At 40.4% G+C, this 24,088-nt stretch overlaps 3 protein-coding genes across 4 annotated transcripts in view; all 3 read right to left on the bottom strand.

Annotated features, from left to right (window-relative positions):
• Positions 1–24,088, bottom strand: part of LOC111859847 (protocadherin alpha-C2-like) — a 136,488-nt gene that overhangs the window by 108,037 nt on the left and 4,363 nt on the right. Inside the window, exon 1 of one of the 2 annotated variants that reach the window (XM_072717504.1) lies at positions 21,089–23,598. The exons of the other annotated variant lie outside the window; for it this stretch is intronic. Within the exon in view, the coding sequence (XP_072573605.1) occupies positions 21,089–23,473 (2,385 nt within the window). The 5' untranslated portion in view covers positions 23,474–23,598. Of the gene's footprint in view, positions 1–21,088; positions 23,599–24,088 lie in introns of those variants that run through there. 2 annotated transcript variants of the gene reach the window in all.
• Positions 313–8,722, bottom strand: LOC140593201 (uncharacterized). Its single transcript, XM_072717110.1, has 3 exons — positions 6,215–8,722; positions 423–2,825; positions 313–324 (listed from the first exon to the last, which is right to left on the bottom strand). The coding sequence occupies exons 1-3, from the start codon at positions 8,594–8,596 to the stop codon at positions 313–315; spliced, it is 4,797 nt and encodes a 1,598-aa protein (XP_072573211.1). The 5' UTR covers positions 8,597–8,722.
• Positions 8,629–19,163, bottom strand: LOC140593202 (uncharacterized). The gene is made up of 4 exons (XM_072717111.1): positions 16,631–19,163; positions 12,646–12,754; positions 10,448–12,426; positions 8,629–8,817 (listed from the first exon to the last, which is right to left on the bottom strand). The coding sequence occupies exons 1-4, from the start codon at positions 19,013–19,015 to the stop codon at positions 8,629–8,631; spliced, it is 4,662 nt and encodes a 1,553-aa protein (XP_072573212.1). The 5' UTR covers positions 19,016–19,163.

Here is a 24,088-nt window from a genome sequence, read left to right on the forward strand (position 1 = left end):
CTTTTCTTAAATCAGAGGGAGGGCCCAACCTTTTGGCCTGTAGTGTAAATATATACGCATATATAATATAAATATTATAATAATTTAATAAGAAAATAGATAAACAGGTGCTTATATAAAGTGTAACAGGCTGACAGTAAAAGAGAAACAACACAGACACTATAACTCTGGGTAGCCTATTGGTGGCAGATGCACCATGATAACGTCAAATGGAATAGAAGACAAGGTTAAAAAGTGAGGTTTCCTAATTCATACCAGATATTACATACAAAGGAAATTCCTGCATCTGGAAAAACTTGCTCACTAGGAGCCTCAGCAGTGCACCTGATTATAGTTCAGCAGCAACTAATGATCACTTTCAACTATTCAGAATTAAAGATAAAGTTGACGTATTAATAAACAAACAAAAATTGCATGCTTACCTTTTCACTTTTGGGTAACGTCTGATTCTGTTTGAAAGTGTCGACTTCGCTAATGCTGATTAGATCTGCATCTAGGGGCGGACAACCCGCTGGGAAAACTACTACATCACTCTTCAGTGTATCTGAACTAAAACACACGTCATACTGCTGAGTGGATTTAGAGTAAGACCAGCTTCCGTCGGGGTGTGCGGTGATTGCTGGGGTGCTGTATCTGCCGAAAGAGTCGTCTGTCCTGTGACACTTCAGTGCTATTAGACTGAAGATGCTGAGTAAAAATATCACAGAAACTGACACAATGGCGATGAGCAGATATAAGTGTAAACTGGAAAATTGATCCTCTTTCAGCGGTCTTTCTTTAAACGGAGTCTTTATATCTCCATTATTTTCAACAACAACAACATCAACAGACACTGTGGACGAAAGAGAAGGATCTCCATTATCAGAAACCAAAATGACCAATGGATGGGTCCGTAAGTCATTGTCACTCATTCGCCTTTTAGTTCTTATCTCCCCGGTACTGGTACCAATTCTGAATAAGTTGGTTCCTTTGGGTTCCGCAATGTGAAAAGAAATCAGAGCATTATATCCAGAATCTGCATCCACAGCCCTGATCTTGGCCACAAAGTAACCCGCTTCCGCAGAGTAGGGAATGCTTTCCGTGTGAACGGAGCCCTGGTCAGAATATGGTGGAAGAATCCCAGGGCTGTTGTCATTCTCATCCAGGATAAAAACGTTAATAGTCACCGAACTGCTTAATGCAGGGACACCAGAGTCCGTCGCCAGAACTCGAAACTGGAACATTTTGATATCTTCATAGTTAAAAGCCTGCAAGCTGTATATACTCCCAGTAACAGAGTTTATGTTTATCATGGTGGAGACAGGGGATCCTTTGCTGTTAACGTCCATTAAAGAATATGTAACTTGTGCGTTCTCATTTGCATCAGCATCAGACGCCGTCACCGTTTGTATAAGTGATCCAACCGGACTGTTTTCTTTCAAATATACATATAACTCCGGCTTAGCAAACTGTGGCGCGTTGTCATTTACGTCAGAGATCAGTATCGCAAAAACGCTGGTGCTGGACAGAGGCGGGCTCCCCTCATCCGTAGCTATAATGGTGACGTTGTACTGAGAAGCGCTCTCTCTGTCCAGCAGTCTGTCCACTTCTAAAGAATAATAATTCTTATAGTTTGATTGTAATTTAAATGGTACCTCTCCATATATTTTACTATTCACAGCGCCATTCTGGCCACCATCTTTATCATGGACCTCTACAAGAGCTATTGCGGTACCCACTTTCGCATTTTCTGGAGCTGTGCTTAAAAGTGGTGTGACTTTTACTTCCGGAAAATTGTCGTTAAGATCCAGCACCTCAACTAGTACTTTACAGTGTGTCGCCATTGGAGGCTGGCCTTTGTCACGCACTTCTGCGCGGATTTCAAAAGCGTTATTCTGCTCATAATCAATATTTCCTTTAACTGTAATAATGCCAGTCTCTAGGTCAATATGGAAAATGTCTAAGATTTGGTCCACCTCATCTTTACTAAAGGAGTACACAAGTTCACTGTTTGTCCCATAATCCAAGTCGGTTGCATTTAGTCTGATTACAGAGGTCCCAGCGGGAATGTTTTCCAGTACTTGAGCTTTATATAATGAGTTGCTAAACACTGGCGTGTTATCATTATTATCTAAGACATTAATAATAATTTCCGATGTACCAGATCTCGGCGGAGACCCACCATCAATAGCAGTTAGAAGCAGCTGGATCTCAGATTGTTTCTCTCGGTCTAAAGCTTTCTGCAACACCAATTCAATAGATTCGCTCTGCTCTCCGACAGATTGCGACGTTAGTGAGAAATGCTCATTGGGGCTCAGCTTGTACGTTTTAATCGCGTTCTTCCCAACATCCGGATCGTACGCCCCACGTAAAGAAAATCTAACCCCGGGTAAAGTGACCTCTGCAATATTTATTGACTGCGATTCAGCTCGAAATGATGGTGAATTATCATTAATATCTAAAATATTTATTTCAACACGATAAACTTTCAAAGGATTATGAATGATAGCTTCCAAATTTACAATGCATTTGATAGTACCTGGGCAAATGACTTCGCGGTCTATTCTATCGTTAACATATAAAAGGCCAGTGTCTAAATTTACCTCAAAATACTTTGTCTTGGAACCGGTGACAATTTGAAACATACGTGACTGCAGCTCCTGTAAGTTGATATTTAGGTTTTTGGCGAGATTCCCCACTGTAGTTCCCGGTTCTACCTCTTCCGAAACCGAATATGTTAGCTGTCCAGTAGCATCTTGCACGACACACAGCAGGAACAGAATCAGACGAATTATTTTAACCGACTTTTCCCTGGCGACAAAAATCATTGTTCCCTTAGGCCGGTATCAACACACAGATCATCTGTAATATTTGTAATCCAAACAGAGTAGTTTAAAAGAAAAAAATATAGTTAATTTCTATATTTAACCTTCTGCCTTCCCCTGCAGAATCACGTCCACTGATTCTCTAACAAAGCCTCGCATTACCAGCTCGCCCATGGAAATGAGGAGGAGCTTGCAGGATTTCGACAACTGGAAACGTGGTATCTTTTTGAGGCGGTCAGCAGAGACACCATGTGGCCAAATCTGGACAAAGTGATGCTTACTGTTTCGCCATTATTTTTACCGACAATGACTACTGAAGGAACAAGTCATGAATAACACGTTAAATACTGATCTCGTATTTGTTCATTAATGAACCATGATGCATCTTTCATCCCATTACGTTACTATATTTATTACTATATCTGTTAATTTTGTAAACCTTTGTGAAGTATACTGAAGAAACAAGTAAAGAATAACAAATAGAGAAAAACTGATCTCACCTTTATTCATCATTAATGAACCGTGACGCATCTTTTATCTCAAACAGCAACTATATTTGTTTATGATTTGTTCATAATTTGTACTTTAGTAGTAACAGTTATTATTTGCGCCCCGCCAATTAAAGTGTTACCTAAATGGCTTCAGTCCCGTATATAAAATGGCAAAACACGTATCACTGTCACGATTATGGGCGTCGCCGTCATTAAATCTGAGGGGGACGTGCTCCCCTCACATTTCATAATTATTCGTTTGGACCCCCCCCCCACACACACACACACACATTTAACATAAAATATTAGTTTTATGCCAGTGTGTCCCCCCACATTCAAAATAGGCTACTTCTGACGCCCCTGGTGACGATTGTTAAATTTAAGTAACTGAAACAGCTGAAGATGTTTCGTAACACTGAAATGTCCCGCACTTCACCAACCGTTAAATGAAATAAAGGGAAGCTAAGTAGATTTTATGTGTATGCTCAATGTAAGAAACGTTGCCGATATTCTGGCAACATTTACATTACATCAATTACAGCATTACATCAGACACGGTAAAGTGTAGTAAAAATACAACCGGACAGAAACGGACACGCACAGAACTTACATTATACATTAAGGGCGCAGGTTTGGTCTAAATATTGCTAGGGACCGAATCAGGCCCGAACCCACCCCCAAAACAGACATACACACAAACACATAATCACACGAGGACCTCTTAAAATATAGGTAGGGACATGTTCACAAATCTACGTCCTTGTTATAGATACCTAAATACGACACCAAAATATTTAATGACAAATGTTATAGCCCAAAATGAGGTCAATGAATATAACCATACATTCAAGAAATAAAACAATAAATTCTGTATCTGTATAAAAAATTATGATACCAGGAAAAAAGCACATAAACCTTGGTTATAAATGTACTCAGGTTAACTGTAAAAGAGAGAAAACACAGGGACAATAAATCTTGGTACTCATGGCAGCTGATCTACCACAGCATGTTTAAAAGCACTATAATACAGTATTGTGCAAAAGTATGAGGCAGTCAAAGAAAATGACATTTGAATGATCTTCATGTTGGTGTAAAACTATGACGTTATGTCTGTCAAAGTGTGTCAGCTGAGCCATTTCCAAACCTCTCCTAAGTCACCCCAGGATTTGCAGCAACCATCCATACACCCGTGCGGTTTTCGTGTCAACCACCAGCACACCTCGTGTGGCGAATCAGTACGAAACTGACCTTTTCAAGCTAATTCAGTTAATTCAGTAAGTGAGCTGGTGGTGAAATTTAATAAACACATGGAATGGCTGAGGTGCCCCTGGAGAGAGAGGTTTGGGAAGCGAAGCCGTGTTCATCTATCCATCCAACAAGATACCGGTAACTTTTTGGAGAATGGAAAAAATTCTAGTTGTTTCTATTGCGTTACTGTTAATTTGCATACATTAAAAAATTAGTTGGCATAACTTAAAAAAAGTTAACTTGTATGCTGTTTTAAAGTTATTCCAGTTTCAGTTATTGAGTAAATTATATGAGTATTTTAAAGTTACACTAACGTAAACATTTGCGTATAGGCAAAACTGTTTGTCTTTACTTCTACAAATCTAATTAAGTTAAAATTACTTTTATTATTACAACTTTTGAATGGATATTACGTCTTACTTATTTAAACTTAACTATCTTTATTTTAATGTCATATTAGGACCATTCCCCCCAAATCAAGTACCCCCAAATTTCGGCATTTACGATTGTAAAAATCGATAGTGGAAGTAAATAATTGTAAGACTAGCTTTTACGAAAGAGGAACATGTTTATATTGAGTTCTTAACAAAACTAGAACATAAACCCAAGGCCCACAACACATTAAACACGGCAACACGAGGACGTCTGACGCTGGACTATGAAGAACACAAACGGTGAGTAATTTATACAACGCTAAAGACATGAGAGGATCGGACAGAGTTTATGAAAAATATGGACAAACACAGACACGACAACTGGGAAATACAACAAATATTAACATTATCAAAACAAGGGGCATATACAATGTCCCAGCATGCTCAGCGCATCTCCGGAAGATGTGTGGTACTAAAACTGACATTGCACGTTATACATATGCAATTCGTAAATCGCTAGTCAGTTAAATTAAGATCAGACTTTTTCGTAGTTTAAATTGTGTATGGAAATTAGAAGCCAATGGAATTGGGAAAGATCTGAAAGTACCGGAATAGAAAAGCGCCCAAAGCTGCCAAGATAAAACTTCCAGAAGTTGCTAAATTTGAGAGAGTGTTCTTTATTTTTTATTTTGACCAACTTTGAAAAATAAGTTGTTAACTAACTATGATGGAAACATGTAACAAGTGTAAAGTGTTATGCGGAGAAACATTTTTATTTTAAAGTGTTACTTAATATCCACTCGAACCATTTGTAAAGTGCATATTGTAATGCTAAGGTGTATTATTGTTTCGAGCACATACGCATTTACTGCCCAGTTAAATAGCTTTAAACATTTCCTTTGACCGCATAAAACTTTTGCACAGTGCTGTATTTGAGATGTATAGAACAGATGAAAAGGGGAAAATTAAGTTTACGAACTACCAAAACTGCAAAACAGGTCTCAAAATCTGGGAAAATATGCTTACGATAAGCCGCTGCGCAGGAGAGCAAATAGGAGTTCAGCAAGTACTGAAAAGTCATTTTCAATTATTCTAAATAAAACTACGGAGGGATAGATAGATAGATAGATAGATAGATAGATAGATAGATAGACGTTCCGCAACTTGGCCATATTCAATAAATTAATTGATTTCGAGAAGTTACGAAAAAAAAATTTCACTGACTGCAGAAAACGAAAATATTCAATATATAATATAAATATATAGTCCATATTAATGTTAAAAAGTGTATTCTTACCTTTTCACTTTTGGGTAGTGTTTGATTCTGTTTGAAAGTGTCGACTTCGCTAATGCTGATAAGATCTGCATCTAGGGGCGGACAACCCGCTGGGAAAACTACTACATCACTCTTCAGTGTATCTGAACTGAAACACACGTCATACTGCTGAGTGGATTTAGAGTAAGACCAGCTTCCGTCGGGGTGTGCGGTGATCGCTGGGGTGCTGTATCTGCCAAAAGAGTCGTCTGTCCTGTGACACTTCAATGCTATTAGACTGAAGATGCTGAGTAAAAATATCACAGAAACTGACACAATGGCGATGAGCAGATATAAGTGTAAACTGGAAATCTGATCCTCTTTCAGCGGTCTTTCTTTAAACGGAGTCTTTATATCTCCATTATTTTCAACAACAACAATGTCAACAGACACTGTGGACGAAAGAGAAGGATCTCCATTATCAGAAACCAAAATGACCAATGGATGGGTCCTTAAGTCATTGTCACTCATTCTCCTTTTAGTTCTTATCTCCCCGGTACTGGTACCAATTCTGAATAAGTTGGTTCCTTTGGGTTCCGCAATGTGAAAAGAAATCAGAGCATTATATCCAGAATCCGCATCCACAGCCCTGATCTTGGCAACAAAGTAACCCGCTTCCGCAGAGTAGGGAATGCTTTCCGTGTGAACGGAGCCCTGGTCAGAATAGGGTGGAAGAATCCCAGGGCTGTTGTCATTCTCATCCAGGATAAAAACGTTAATAGCCACCGAATTGCTTAGTGGAGGGACACCAGAGTCCGTCGCCAGAACTTGAAACTGGAAAGTCTTCACTTCCTCATAGTTAAAAGCTTGCAAGCTGTATATACTCCCAGTAACAGAGTTTATGTTTATCATGGTGGAGACAGGGGCTCCTTTGTTGTTACCGTCCATTAAAGAATATGTAACATGCGCATTTTCATTTGCATCAGCATCAAACGCCGTCACCGTTTGTAAAATAGCTCCAACCGGACTGTTTTCCTTTACATGAATATTAAACTCTGGCTGGGAAAATTCCGGCGCGTTGTCATTTACGTCAGAGACCAGTATCGCAAAAACGCTGGTGCTGGACAGAGGCGGGCTCCCCTCATCCGTAGCTATGATGGTGACGTTGTACTGAGAAGCGCTCTCTCTGTCCAGAGTCCCGTCCACTTCCAGAGAATAATAATTCTTATAGTTTGTTTGTAATTTAAACGGCACCTCTCCAGCTATTTTGCAATTCACAACGCCATTCTGACCACCATCTTTATCATGGACTTCCACAAGAGCTATTGCTGTGCCCAATTTCGCATTTTCTTTAACTGTATTTAAAAGTGATGTCACTGTTATTTCAGGAGAATTGTCATTAACGTCCAGCACTTCAACTAGCACTTTACAGTGCGTGGCCATTGGAGGCTGGCCTTTGTCATGCGCTTCTGCATGGATTTCAAAATTGTTGTTCTGCTCGTAATCAATATGTCCTTTTACTGAAATCGTTCCAGTCTGCGGGTCAATGTGGAAAATATCTAATATTTGGTCCTGCTCATCTTCACTAAAGAGGTACACAATTTCACTGTTTATCCCGTCATCCAAGTCGGTTGCATTCAGCGTAATAAGAGGAGTTCCTATTGGAACATTTTCTGAAATACGGGCTTTATACAACGAGTTGCTAAATGCTGGAGTATTATCATTAATATCCAGAATATTAATTATAACTTCCGATGTGCCAGATCTCGGCGGAGTCCCGCCGTCTACAGCAGTTAAAAGCAGCTGAATCACAGATTGTTTCTCTCGGTCCAGAGGCTTCTGCAGCACCAACTCAGCAGATACACTCTGTTCACTCCTGGAGTGTAAGGTTAGTGAGAAATGCTCACTGGGACTCAGCTTGTACGTTTTAATCGCGTTTTTCCCAACATCCGGATCGTGAGCGCCCCGTAAAGAAAATCTAACCCCGGGTAAAGTGCTCTCTGCAATATTTATTGATTGCGACTCAGCTCGAAATGATGGTGAATTATCATTAATATCCAAAATATTTATTTCAACACGATAAACCTTCAAAGGATTATGAATGATAGCTTCCAAATTTAAGATGCATTTCAAGGTATTTGGACAAATTACTTCTCTGTCTATTCTGTCAATAACATACAAAAGGCCAGTGTCTAAATTTACCTCAAAATACTTTGTCTTGGAACCGGTGACAATTTGAAACATACGTGACTGCATCTCCTGTAAGTTGATATTTAGGTTTTTAGCGAGATTCCCCACTGTGGTTCCCGGTTCTACTTCTTCCGAAACCGAGTATGCCAGCTGTCCAGTGACATCCTCCACGAAACACAGCAGAAGCATCAGACGGATTACCTTAACAGATTTTTTCCTGGCGATAAAATCCATTGTTCCGTTACTATACAAGATTAAAATAGAGATCAAGTGTAATATTTGTAATCCACACAGTGGAGTTTAAAAGGAAAAATACTACGTGATTCGGATATTAAACCTTCTGCCTTCTCCTGCAGATTCACGTCCACTGATTCTCCAACAAAGCCTCGTATTACCAGCTCGCCCATGGAAATGAGGAGGAGCTTGCAGGATTTCGACAACTGGAAACGTCGTATCTTTTTGAGGCGGTCAGCAGAGACACCGTGTGGCCATTTCTGGACAAAGTGACTTTCACTGTTTCGCCATTAATTAAATCGTCAATGAATTCCAGAATCTCACACTACAATATTTCGTGTAGTTCCGAAAAATACATGCATAGTTTCATATTACGGTAACACTTTACTTGACGTGGCACAAATAACATAATATTATACTGTGACTTATGTGTTAATTAACCGCAAACTAAGTTTTAGTTATATACCATCTCATATTAACTCACAATTAATGAATCGTGACGCGTGTTTTGTCCCAAGCAATTACTATATTTGTTACTAAACATGTTACTTTTGTAAACCTTTCTGAACTACTGAAGGAACAAGTAATGAATAACACAAGTGAAAAACTAATCTCACATTTGCTCATCATTAATGAATCGTGACGCATCTTTTATCTCAACTATATTTCTTAATGAATTGTTCATAATTTGTACTTCAATAGTAACCGAGTTATTACTAAGTTTCAGTGCCTCATCAAGTGTTTCACATAAGACTTTAGTCCCGTATATATTAAAAAAGCAGAAGACGTAAGATTGTCACGAGTGTTAAACTTAAATCACTGAATGAGCTCAAGATGTTCTATAACACAGATATGATATGACCTGCGTTCTACCAACCGTTAAATGGTCGTATGTTGGGCGAAATAAAGGTTAGCAAAATACATTTTATGTGTATTCCCACTGTAAGAAATATTGCTGGCATTCAGGCAAAACTTCCATTACATTCATCACATCAGACACAGTAAAGTTTAATTAAAAATACAAGCGCAGAACTGACATTATATATCAAGGGCTTAAGTTTGTTCTCAGCATTGCTGGGGACAGAATCAGGCCCGAACCCACCACCAAAACAGACAGACAGACACACAGACACACACACACACGCTACTCTTAAAATATTGGTAGGGCATGTTCCTATCGCACCTTCGCAAATCTACCGTCTTTTATACATAGGCCTACCTAAATACGACACCGAAATGTTTTATGAGAAATGTTATAGGCCAAAAACAGGTCAAAAAATAAAACAATAAACTCAATAAATACAACGATAAATTCAGATTCTGCATATACAATTATGATATCAGGGGAAAAATATTTAAACCTTGGTTAGAAATATATTCTGGTTGACTTTATAAAAGAGAAAACACAGGGGCAATAAATGTTGGTACTGGTGGCAGCTGATCTACCACAGCATGTGTAAAAGCAACATAGTACAAGAGATGTGTAGAACAGCTGAAACGGGAAAATTGGGTTTTCGAACTTACAAAGGTACACAGAAGGTTTCAAAATCAGCGGAAAATTTGCTTACGATAAGCTACTGTGGTGCAGCAAGTAGCCTAGCTATTTTCAACTTTTGTAAATGAAAACTGCGAAATGATAGATAGATAGATAGATAGATAGATAGATAGATAGATAGATAGATAGATAGATAGATAGATAGATATTGCGAAATTTGCCCATATTCAGCAAATTGACTGATTTCTAAGAGATACGAAAATACATTTCCGTTGACTGCAGAAAGCGAAAACATAGGCTATATGCTCGGTGCAAATATATACAGTCCACATTAATGGAAAAAAAAATATTCTTACCTTTTCACTTTTGGGTAACGTCTGATTCTGTTTGAAAGTGTCGACTTCGCTAATGCTGATTAGATCTGCATCTAGGGGCGGACAACCCGCTGGGAAAACTACTACATCACTCTTCAGTGTATCTGAACTAAAACACACGTCATACTGCTGAGTGGATTTAGAGTAAGACCAGCTTCCGTCGGGATGTGCGGTGATCGCTGGGGTGCTGTATCTGCCGAAAGAGTCGTCTGTCCTGTGACACTTCAGTGCTATTAGACTGAAGATGCTGAGTAAAAATATCACAGAAACTGACACAATGGCGATGAGCAGATATAAATGTAAACTGGAAAATTGATCCTCTTTCAGCGGTCTTTCTTTAAACTGAGTCTTTATATCTCCATTATTTTCAACAACAACAACGTCAACAGACACTGTGGACGAAAGAGAAGGATCTCCATTATCAGAAACCAAAATGACCAATGGATGGGTCCGTAAGTCATTGTCACTCATTCTCCTTTTAGTTCTTATTTCCCCGGTACTGGTACCAATTCTGAATAAGTTGGTTCCTTTGGGTTCCGCAATGTGAAAAGAAATCAGAGCATTATATCCAGAATCCGCATCCACAGCCCTGATCTTGGCAACAAAGTAACCCGCTTCCGCAGAGTAGGGAATGCTTTCCGTGTGAACGGAGCCCTGGTCAGAATAGGGTGGAAGAATCCCAGGCCTGTTGTCATTCTCATCCAAGATAAAAACGTTAATAGCCACCGAGCTGCTTAGTGGAGGGACACCAGAGTCCGTCGCCAGAACTCGAAACTGGAACATTTTGATATCTTCATAGTTAAAAGCTTGCAAGCTGTATATACTCCCAGTAACAGAGTTAATGTTTATCATGGTGGAGACAGGGGCTACTTTGTTGTTACCGTCCATTAAAGAATATGTAACTTGTGCGTTTTCATTTGCATCAGCATCAAACGCCGTCACCGTTTGTATAAGTGATCCAACCGGGCTGTTTTCCTTTAAATAAACATCTAACTCTGGCTTAGCAAACTGTGGCGCGTTGTCATTTACGTCAGAGACCAGTATCGCAAAAACGCTGGTGCTGGACAGAGGCGGGTTCCCCTCATCCGTAGCTATGATGGTGACGTTGTACTGAGAAGCGCTCTCTCTGTCCAGAGGCCCGTCAACTTCCAAAGAATAATAATTCTTATAGTTTGTTTGTAATTTAAACGGCACCTGTCCAGCTATTTTGCAATTCACAACACCATTCTGGCCACCATCTTTATCATGGACTTCCAAAAGAGCTATTGCAGTGCTCACTTTCGCATTTTCTTGAACTGTGTTTAAAAGTGGCTTCACTATAATTTCCGGAGAATTGTCGTTAACATCAATCACTTCAACTAGCACTTTACAGTGCGCGGCCATTGGAGGCTGGCCTTTGTCATGCGCTTCTGCACGGATTTCAAAAGCATTGTTCACCTCATAATCAATATTTCCTTTAACTGTAATAATTCCAGTCTCGGAGTCAATATAGAACATTTCTAAGATTTGGTCGTCTTCACTAAAGGAGTACACAATTTCACTGTTTGTCCCGTGATCTAAGTCTGTCGCATTTAGCGTAATTACAAGGCTTCCGGTGGGAATGTTTTCCAAGATTTGAGCTTTATATAACGAGTTGCTAAATACAGGCGTATTATCATTATTGTCTAGGACGTTTATGACAATCTCTGAGGTACCAGATCTCGGCGGAGACCCACCATCAACAGCTGTTAGAAGAAGCTTTATGTCAGATTGTTTCTCTCGGTCTAGATTTTTCTGCAGCACCAACTCAGCAGAAACACTTTGCTCTCCACCGGAGTGCAACGTTAGCGAGAAATGGTCATTGGGACTCAACTTGTACGTTTTAATAGCATTTTTCCCCACATCTGCATCGTACGCCCCACGTAACGGAAATCTAACCCCGGGTAAAGTGCTCTCAGCGATATTTATTGCTTGCGTTTCAGCTTTAAATGATGGCGAATTATCATTAATATCCAAAATATTTATTTCCACACGATAAACATTCAAAGGATTATGAATGATAGCTTCCAAATTAATGATACATTTAACGACACCTGGACAGACTATTTCTCTGTCTACTCGTTCATTAACATATAAAAGGCCAGTGTCCAAATTTACCTCAAAATACTTTGTCTTTGATCCAGTGACAATTTGAAACATACGTGACTGAAGCTCTTGAATGTTGATGTTTAGGTTTTTGGCGAGATTCCCCACAGCGGTCCCTGGTTCCACCTCTTCTGAAACGGAATATGTTAGCTGTCCAGTGACATCCTTTATGAAATGCAGCAGAAACAGTATCAGACGAATTATATTAACCGACTTTTTCCTGGCGACAAAACGCATTTTTTTCCTCACCATAAGACCAGCATAGAGATCATTTGTAATACATGTAATCCACACAGAACTGATCAAAAGGAAATCCTCTGTCCTCCCCTTCAGTTTCACGTCCCGTCGTTCTCTAACAAAGCCTCACGTAACTAGCTCGCGCATGGAGATGAGGTGGAGCTTGGAGGAGTTCGATGACGCTCAACTTGGTTTTGGGACGGTCAACAGAGACACCGTGTGGTTCTATCTAGAAAAACTATGATATTTATTTAACCAATGAATCTCAGTATCTTGCATTAAATCATTATGAGTATTTCTCAAAAATATATCTATAGTTTCAGATTATTTTACTGCAAAACGTTACAAGAGTAGAAGACAATGGAGTATCACGATTGTTAGGAGGTGAATATAACATTCTTACTACCAACCATCAAACTACTTGGTTGGCAAATTTCCGTGAATGCAGCGTACATTAAAGCAGAAGCACACTACAAAAAGAACTTGCTGGCATTCAAACAAATATTTTTAAAAATCAGACATGCATAATTTATATCTGTATTCTATACAGTATATGTACACTACATGGACACCTCTTAATCATTGAATCCAGGTGTTTCATTAAGACCCATTGCCATAGGTGTACATAATCAGGCACCTAGCCTTGCAGTTAGGTTTATAGATATTTGTGAAATAATGGGTTGTGCTGTAGAGCTCAGTGAATTCAAGCATGGTGCTGTCATATAGGATGCCACTTTTGCAATAAGTCAGTTAATGAAATTTCTTCCCTGCTGGACATTCCACAGTAAACTGCAAGTGATATTATTGCAAAGTGGAAGCGTTTAGGAAATACAGAATCTCAGCCACAAAGTGACAAACCACGTAAAGTAACAGAGTGGGGTCACTGAGTGCTGAAGCACATAGTGAGTAAAAGTCGCCAACGCTCTGTTAACTCAGTATGTGCAGAGATGTAAACTACCTCTGGCACTAACCCCAGCATAAAAACTGTGTGCAGGGAGCTTCATGGAATGGGCTTCCATAGCTGAGCAGCTGCATGCAAGCCTCACATCACCAAGCGCAATGCCAAGCGTCAGATGGAGTGGTGTAAAGCACGCCAACACTGGACTCTGGAGAAGTGGAAACGTGTTCTGTGGAGTGACGAATTATGCTTCTCTGTCTGGCAGTCTGATGGACGAGTCTAGGCTTGGTGGATGCCAGGAGAACTTTACCAGCCTGACTGCACTGTGGCAACTGTAAAGTTTGGTGGAGGAGGGATAATGTTTTGCTGTGGTTGGGCTAGGACTCTTAGTTCCAGTGAAGGGAACTCTTAATGCTTCAGCATACCAAGATATTCTGGACAATTCTTTGCATCCTACTTTGTGGGAACAGTTTAGGGAAGAACCTTTTCTGTTCCAGCATGACTGTGCCCCAGTGAACAAAGCAAGGTCAATAAAGACATGGTTGGGTGAGTTTCGTGTGGGAGAACTTGACTGGCCGGCACAGAGCCCTGACCTCAACCCCATCGAACACCTTTGGGATGAACTAGAACAGAGATTGTGAGCCAGGCCTTCATGTCCAACATCAGTGCCTGACCTCACAAATGCCTTTCTGGATGAATGGCCAAAATTTCCCACAGACACACTCCAAAATCCTGTGGAAAGGCTTCCCAGAAAAGTGGCAGCTGTTATAACTGCAAACGGGGCACCAACTCCATATTGATGCCTATGGATTTAGAATAGGATGTCATAAAAGTTCCCATATACTGTATATATATGACTAGAATAGCATGATAGCAGGAAAAAATGAATTATGTGTTATGAATATACTCATGTAAAGCACAGAAAACACAGGGAAATTAATTCTTGCTACTGGTGGCAGCTGATCTACAATGGCATGTTTAAAATGACCACACTGAATGTCAAATGTACTTCATAGCAACACTTTGCTTTGCCATAAATGTCTATATTCACCTACTAGCCACTTTCTTAGGATATTCTTATGACTGCTCGCTAATGTAAATATTTTATCAGATAATCATGCGACAGCAGCTTGATGCAGAAAATCATGCAGACACAGGTCAAGAGCTTCGGTTACTGGTCGGACTGGTCAAACGTTAGAATGAGGAAAAGATGCCGTCTATGTCCTTTTGACCGTGACATGGTTGTTGGTGCCAGACAGAGTGCTTTGAGTATTTCAGAACCGGAGGATTTTCACCAGAGGTGGAAATTTCAGGTCCAGAAAGTACAAATCCAGACCATGATTTTGTTTCAACCAACCAGCTGAGCATAAAGAGTCACTGTCACAGAGTACTCAGCTGGTTGGTTGAAACAAAATCATGGTCTGGATTTGTACTTTCTGGACCTGAAATTTCCACCTCTGATTTTCACACATAGCTATTTTGAGGGCTTGAAGAGATTTCTGTAAAATGAAAAAGAAAGAAAAGAAAGAACAAAAACTTCCAGGGTTTGGCAGTTTTGTGGATTGAAGCCCTTGTTGCTCTGTGAGGGCAGAGAAGAATGGCCAGACTGTCTGAGCAGAAAGGAACCACAAACAGCAGTGCTTTAAAACAGTAATGAGCTGAAAAGCATCGCAGAATGCACAACATATCGAACATTGAGGCGGATGGGCTAGAAAAGCAGGAGACCACATCAGTTTTAACTCCTGTCTGTTAGTAATAGGAATCTGAAGCTACAGTGGGCACAGGCTCAGTGAGACTGAACAGATCATGATTAGAAAAACATCACCTGGGGGTGTTCCACAAGGTAAGATTTCTCAGTGAGCTGGTTTAACTTAAGCTAGTCGAATAGGAATGCTCCTTACTTAAACTCTTATTGGAGGATCATTACTTCTAGCTTAAGTTAACCCGGCTAACTGAGAAATCCTGTGTAATGGAACATCTCCCTGGTTTGATGAATCTATATATCTGCCGCAAGATGCAGATGGTAGAGTCAGGATTTGGCATAAATACCATAAATACATACTCCCAATCTGTCTTGGGTCAACATTTCAGGCTGCTGCTTCTGGTGTAGTGATGTATTCAATGTTTTCAAAGCACACAATGGGCCCAATCGTGCATTGTTTAAATTGCACAGCCGATATGAGTATTGGTGCTGATCATATGCAACTTTTTAGGGAGATCCATCTGCCAATGGCTACTCCCAGCAGCAGGATAATGAGCAATAAGTCAAGTCAAACTAGTTCCATAAACATGACAATGAGTTCAATGTATGTCATTGTCATTCCCTGTCACCATACAGTATATGAATTGAGTAGAGCACCATTGGGATAGGGTGGAATGGGAGATGCACTGCATGAAGATGCAGCTGACAAATAAGCAGTAATTAGGTTATGCAATCAGAAAATCAAAGCAAGAATCAGAATTTCTACAGGTTTAAAAATGTGGGGATGGTACCCAGTATAAGAAGGGTGTTCCTAATAAATATATGGTGTAAAAGTCCTTCCGTGTTTAAACAATCAGAGATTGCCTTGGGTATAGGCTGCTGAACACCTGCGAATTGACTGAATGAAACACGGCGCTAAAATATACTGAGAATAAGAATTATAAGTACAAAGGAAGTTTATGAATCTGAAAAATTGCTGTGGATGAGTCTTAGCTGTGTACATTGTTACAGTTCAGCAAGGAACTAAAAGGAAAAGCTATTTTCTTGTTATCAAAATTAAAAACATGATAGATGGAAACATTTTTTGAACTCATTCAGTACACTGAGTGATTTCCTAGAATTTCAGCAATGCTACTTCAACAGAGAAAACAGACATACACTCACACAGTCCATAGCGATGAAAAATAATAACCTCTATGCTTACCTTTTCACTTTTGGGTAACGTCTGATTCTGTTTGAAAGTGTCGACTTCGCTAATGCTGATTAGATCTGCATCTAGGGGTGGACAACCCGCTGGGAAAACTACTACATCACTCTTCAGTGTATCTGAACTGAAACACACGTCATACTGCTGAGTGGATTTAGAGTAAGACCAGCTTCCGTCGGGGTGTGCGGTGATCGCTGGGGTGCTGTATCTGCCAAAAGAGTCGTCTGTCCTGTGACACTTCAGTGCTATTAGACTGAAGATGCTGAGTAAAAATATCACAGAAACTGACACAATGGCGATGAGCAGATATAAATGTAAACTTGAAAATTGATCCTCTTTCAGCGGTCTTTCTTTAAACTGAGTCTTTATATCTCCATTATTTTCAACAACAACAACGTCAACAGACACTGTGGACGAAAGAGAAGGATCTCCATTATCAGAAACCAAAATGACCAATGGATGGGTCCTTAAGTCATTGTCACTCATTCTCCTTTTAGTTCTTATTTCCCCGGTACTGGTACCAATTCTGAATAAGTTGGTTCCTTTGGGTTCCGCAATGTGAAAAGAAATCAGAGCATTATATCCAGAATCCGCATCCACAGCCCTGATCTTGGCAACAAAGTAACCCACTTCCGCAGAGTAGGGAATGCTTTCCGTGTGAACGGAGCCCTGGTCAGAATAGGGTGGAAGAATCCCAGGGCTGTTGTCATTCTCATCCAGGATGAAAACGTTAATAGCCACCGAATTGCTTAGTGGAGGGACACCAGAGTCTGTCGCCAGAACTCGAAACTGGAAAGTCTTCACTTCCTCATAGTTAAAAGCTTGCAAGCTGTATATACTCCCAGTAACAGAGTTTATGTTTATCATGGTGGAGACAGGGGCTCCTTTGCTGTTACCGTCCATTAAAGAATATGTAACATGCGCATTTTCATTTGCATCAGCATCAAACGCCGTCACCGTTTGTATAAGTGATCCAACCGGACTGTTTTCCTTTACATGAATATTAAACTCTGTCTGGGAAAATTCCGGCGCGTTGTCATTTACGTCAGAGACCAGTATCGCAAAAACGCTGGTGCTGGACAGAGGCGGGCTCCCCTCATCCGTAGCTATGATGGTGACGTTGTACTGAGAAGCGCTCTCTCTGTCCAGAGTCCCGTCCACTTCCAGAGAATAATAATTCTTATAGTTTGTTTGTAATTTAAACGGCACCTCTCCAGCTATTTTGCAATTCACAACGCCATTCTGACCACCATCTTTATCATGGACTTCCACAAGAGCTATTGCAGTGCCCACTTTCGCATTTTCTTGAACTGTGTTTAAAAGTGGCTTCACTATAATTTCCGGAGAATTGTCGTTAACATCAATCACCTCAATAAGCACTTTACAGTGTGCGGCCATTGGAGGCTGGCCTTTGTCGTGCGCTTCTGCGCGGATTTCAAAGGCGGTATTCTGCTCATAATCAATATTTCCTTTAACTGTAATAGTTCCAGTCTGAGGGTCAATATAAAAAATGTCTAAAATTTGTTCCTGCTCATGTTTACTGAAGGAATACACAATGTCACTGTTCAACCCCTCATCCACATCGGTTGCATTCAAAGTGATTAGAGAGGTTCCAGGTGGAACATTTTCGTAAATACGGGCTTTATACAATGAGCTGCTGAATGCTGGAGGATTATCGTTTATATCCAAAACACTAATGATAATTTCCGATGTGCCAGATCTCGGCGGAGTTCCACCGTCTACAGCAGTTAAAAGCAGCTGAATCACAGATTGTTTTTCTCTGTCTAGAGGCTTCTGCAGCACCAACTCAGCAGATACACTCTGTTCACTCCCGGAGTGTAATGTTAGTGAGAAATGCTCATTCGGACTCAGCTTGTACGTTTTAATCGCGTTTTTCCCAACATCCGGATCGTACGCTCCTAGCAAAGGAAATTTAACCCCAGGTAAGGTGTTTTCTCCAATATTAATCGATTGTGATTCCGCTCTAAATAAAGGTGAATAATCATTAATATCTAAAATATTTATTTCAACACGATAAACTTTCAAAGGATTATGAATGATAGCTTCCAAATTTACAATGCATTTAATAGTACCTGGGCAAATGACTTCGCGGTCTATTCTGTCGTTAACATATAAAAGGCCAGTGTCTAAATTTACCTCAAAATACTTTGTCTTGGAACCGGTGACAATTTGAAACATACGTGACTGCAGCTCCTGTAAGTTGATATTTAGGTTTTTGGCGAGATTCCCCACTGTAGTTCCCGGTTCTACCTCTTCCGAAACCGAATATGTTAGCTGTCCAGTAGCATCTTGCACGACACACAGCAGGAACAGAATCAGACGAATTATTTTAACCGTCTTTTCCCTGGTAAAAAATTGCATCGTTAGGCCTCCCTCTGTAGGATCACGAAAGAGCTCATTTGAAATATTTGTAATCCACACTGTGCAGTTTAAAAGAAAAAAAGAAATGGTTTCATGCTGAAAATTAACCTTCTGCTCTATACTGCTGTTTCATGTTCTGTCTTTCTCTAACAAAGCCTCGCGTAAATAGCTCGCCCATGGAAATGAGGAGGAGCTTGAAGGACTTGGATAACAACGGTACCGTACCGTTTTGAAGCGGTCAGCAGAGACACCGTGTGGCCATATCGGGACAAATAACATGTACAGCTACGCAAGTACGCCTATCTATACAGCCAATGAATCCCAACATCTTAAATTACAATATTACACGTGGTTCCAAAAAGTACATCTGTAATTTCAAGTAATTTTAGTCCAATATATTAAAAAAGCCGAAGATATTTAACGCACATTTACAACACTGCAAATGACCAGCAGTTTACCAACCATCAAATTGCGGATAGTTGGCAAATTTCTCAGAAGCAGAACGCGTTTAAACCATTTACCCATTAAAAGAGAAATTTCTGGTATCGAAACAAATTTTCTTCAACATCAGAAACTGTGCGTGTAATAATAAGGCAAATGGACAGCAATAGACAAGCATGCAGCCGACTGTATACATACACGAATTCGACTGTAATAACCTATAATCTTATATCATGATAAAAATGATCAAGAAGGTCCAGATCAATAATTTCACAATCCGTGTATAACATTATGAAATCGGTGGTGGGGGGATAGTAAAACAAGGGGCTATAAACGTACGGGACAGAGTGAAACTGGATTTCAGCGCTGCAATGTCACACTCTGGTAGGCCTAACCATTTATCCAGTCGGCTGACAATAAGAGCGGCGGGGAAAAGATCGACCGCGCTGTCAGTATTTCTGCCTGCTATTGCGTTAACAAAAAACTACTTCCCGACCTTCTGCATCAGCGCACGATCAGGGTGGCCCACCGGGAACTCTCCCGATTAGTCAATTCTGCATTAATAAACCTATTCAAGTGGACTTCATGAATTACGGAGAACACAGTGACAATGAATCTCCGTACAGGTGGCAGCTGATCTGCAATATAATTTCACAAACAAAACCGAATTTGTGAATCTGGGGTTTTCTTGGTGTGCAGTGGTTAGCACTGTTGCCTCATACCTCTGGGACCTGGGTTCTAGTCTCCGCTTGGGTCACATGTGTGTGGAGTTTGCATGTTCTCCCCATGTCGTCGTGGGGTTTCCTCCGGGTACTCCGGTTTCCCCCCACAGTCCAAAGACATGCTGAGGCTAATTGGAGTTGCTAAATTGCCCTTAGGTGTGCATGTGTGAGTGAATGGTGTGTGGGTGTGCCAGGGGCGCCGTAAGGGGGAGGAAAGCTAGGACGATTCCAAGGGCCCCTGAGTGACAGGGGCCCTAAAAAATTAGGAAAATAACTGGATTGGTTTGGACTGGGGGGCCTAATATGATATGCTTTCATGGGGCCCAAAATCTCTAGCAACGCCCCTGGGGTGTGCCCTGCGATGGGCTGGCCCCCCATCCAGGGTTGTTCCCTGCCTCGTGCCCATTGCTTCCGGGATAGGCTCCGAACCCCCCGCGACCCAGTAGGATAAGCGGGTTGGACAATGGATGGATGGATGGATGGGTTTTCTTGGTTTTGTAATGTTTTAATTGAGTAAATACAGGCAAGATCAATGAATGTCTGGAGAAAGTCAAACTCACTTCTAACTTTACTCGAGTAACGAGAGAGGTATTGATGAGCCACTGCAGTGCAGCAGATAATTTTTACCTATATTTTTTATTATTTTTACCTTTTCTAAATTAAAACTACGAAGGGGAATAGATAGATTGATAGATAGATAGATAGATTATATATATATATATATATATATAGATAGATAGATAGATAGATAGATAGATAGCTGTTGTGAAACTTGCCCATATTCAACAAATTGACTGATTTCCAAGAGATACGAAAATACATTTTCGTTGACTGCAGAAAGCGAAAACATAGGCTATATGCACGGTGTAAATATATACAGTCCACATTAAAAGAAAAAATGTATTCTTACCTTTTCGCTTTTTGGTAACGTTTGATTCTGTTTGAAAGTGTCGACTTCGCTAATGCTGATTAGATCTGCATCTAGGGGCGGACAACCCGCTGGGAAAACTACTACATCACTCTTCAGTGTATCCGAACTAAAACACACGTCATACTGCTGAGTGGATTTAGAGTAAGACCAGCTTCCGTCGGGGTGTGCGGTGATCGCTGGGGTGCTGTATCTGCCGAAAGAGTCGTCTGTCCTGTGACACTTCAGTGCTATTAGACTGAAGATGCTGAGTAAAAATATCACAGAAACTGACACAATGGCGATGAGCAGATATAAGTGTAAACTGGAAAATTGATCCTCTTTCAGCGGTCTTTCTTTAAACTGAGTCTTTATATCTCCATTATTTTCAACAACAACAACGTCAATAGACACTGTGGACGAAAGAGAAGGATCTCCGTTATCAGAAACCAAAATGACCAATGGATGGGTCCGTAAGTCATTGTCACTCATTCTCCTTTTAGTTCTTATCTCCCCGGTACTGGTACCAATTCTGAATAAGTTGGTTCCTTTAGGTTCCGCAATGTGAAAAGAAATCAGAGCATTATATCCAGAATCCACATCCACAGCCCTGATCTTGGCAACAAAGTAACCCGCTTCCGCAGAGTAGGGAATGCTTTCCGTGTGAACGGAGCCCTGGTCAGAATAGGGTGGAAGAATCCCAGGGCTGTTGTCATTCTCATCCAGGATAAAAACGTTAATAGTCACCGAACTGCTTAGTGCAGGGACACCAGAGTCCGTCGCCAGAACTCGAAACTGGAACATTTTGATATCTTCATAGTTAAAAGCTTGCAAGCTGTATATACTCCCAGTAACAGAGTTTATGTTTATCATGGTGGAGACAGGGGCTCCTTTGCTGTTACCGTCCATTAAAGAATATGTAACTTGTGCGTTCTCATTTGCATCAGTATCAAACGCCGTCACCGTTTGTATAAGTGATCCAACCGGACTGTTTTCCTTTAAATAAACATCCAACTCCGACTTGGAAAACTGTGGCGCGTTATCATTTATATCGGAAACCTGTACAGTAATAACGCTGGTGCTGGACAGAGGCGGGCTCCCCTCATCCGTAGCTATGATGGTGACGTTGTACTGAGAAGCGCTCTCTCTGTCCAGAGGTCCATCAACTTCCAAAGAATAGTACTTCTTATAGTTTGTTTGTAATTTAAAAGGTACTTCCCCAGAAATCTTGAAATTCACAACACCATTTTGGCCACCATCATTATCAAGGATTTCCACAAGAGCTATTGCAGTGCCCACTTTCGCATTTTCTTGAACTGTGTTTAAAAGTGGCTTCACTATAATTTCCGGAGAATTGTCGTTAACGTCAATCACTTCAACTAGCACTTTACAGTGCGCGGCCATTGGAGGCTGGCCTTTGTCACGCGCTTCTGCGCGGATTTCAAAAACGTTGTTCACCTCATAATCAATATTCCCTTTAACTGTAATAGTTCCAGTCTCAGGGTCAACATGGAAAATATGTAAAATCTGGTTCTGCTCCTGTTTACTGAAAGAGTAAACAATTTCACTGTTTGTCCCGTCATCTACGTCTGTCGCATTTAACGTGATTACGGAGGTCCCAGTGGGAATATTTTCGTAGATCTGAGCTTTATATAATGAATTGCTAAACACAGGCGCATTATCATTATTGTCTAGGACATTAATGATAATCTCTGATGTACCAGATCTCGGCGGAGACCCACCATCAGCAGCAGTTAAAAACAGCTTGATCTCAGATTGTTTTTCTCGGTCTAGAGGTTTCTGTAACACTAACTCAGCAGATGCACTCTGTTCTACCCGGGAATGCAACGCCAAAGAGAAATGATCATTGGGACTCAGCTTGTACGTTTTAATCGCGTATTTCTCAACATCCGGATCGTACGCTCCTAGTAAAGGAAATCTTACCCCGGGTAGGGTGTTTTCTGCAATATTTATTGACTGCGAATCATCTCTAAATAACGGTGAATTATCATTAACATCTAATATATTTATTTCCACATGATAAACTTTCAGAGGATTGTAAATAATAGCTTCCAAATTTACAATGCATTTCAAGGTATTCGGACATATCACTTCCCTGTCTATTCTCTCATTAACATACAAAAGGCCAGATTCTAAATTTACCTCAAAATACTTTGTCTTGGAGCCGGTGACAATTTGAAACATACGGGACTGAAGCTCCTGGATGTTGATATTTAGATTTTTGGCGATATTACCCACAGTGGTTCCTGGTTCTACCTCTTCCAAAACCGAATATGTTAGCTGTCCGGTGACATCCTTCACGAAACACAGCAGTAGCAGCATCACACCAATCCCTTTAGCCGACTTTTTCCTGCTAATAAAAATCATTGTTCCGTCACCAGTAGAATAACACAGAGTCCATTAGTGATACCTGTAATCCACACTGAGCAGTTTAAAAAGAAAAATACTCATTCAATCGGAAATTTTATCTTCTATGCTCCCCTGCAGTTTCACGTCCTGTCTTGCTATAACAAAGCCCTGCGTAACCAGCTTGCCTATGAAAACGAGGAGGAGCCCGGACAGCATGAATCACGGTACCATTTTCAGGCGGTCAACAGAGACACCTTGTGGTCCTGTCTCTACAAACTAACTCTTACCGTGAGGGGAAAAACACGCACAGCCAACGGATCCCAGCATCTTAAATAATAACATTCTGCCTGATCCTAGAAATACTTCTGCAGTTTCCCATTATTAAGATCAATATATTTTAAAAAGCTGACACGGTGGCTTTGTTATATTATACTTATTAAACTTAAGCCAGTCAATCAACACACAGGATTTTATAGCATTAGAATTTTCTGCATTATGCTACGAGTTAAATTACCTCGTTGGAAAAATTCTTGGGTGAAAAATGCACTTGACGTGTTTGCATACTATGAGGAACTTAGTAAATATTCAAATAAAAAAATTCAATGAGAAAATGTAAGACAAAAAGATAGAAAG

Source organism: Paramormyrops kingsleyae, chromosome 10, assembly GCF_048594095.1.
Source record: "Paramormyrops kingsleyae isolate MSU_618 chromosome 10, PKINGS_0.4, whole genome shotgun sequence".
Classification (NCBI taxonomy): Eukaryota; Metazoa; Chordata; class Actinopteri; order Osteoglossiformes; family Mormyridae; genus Paramormyrops; species Paramormyrops kingsleyae.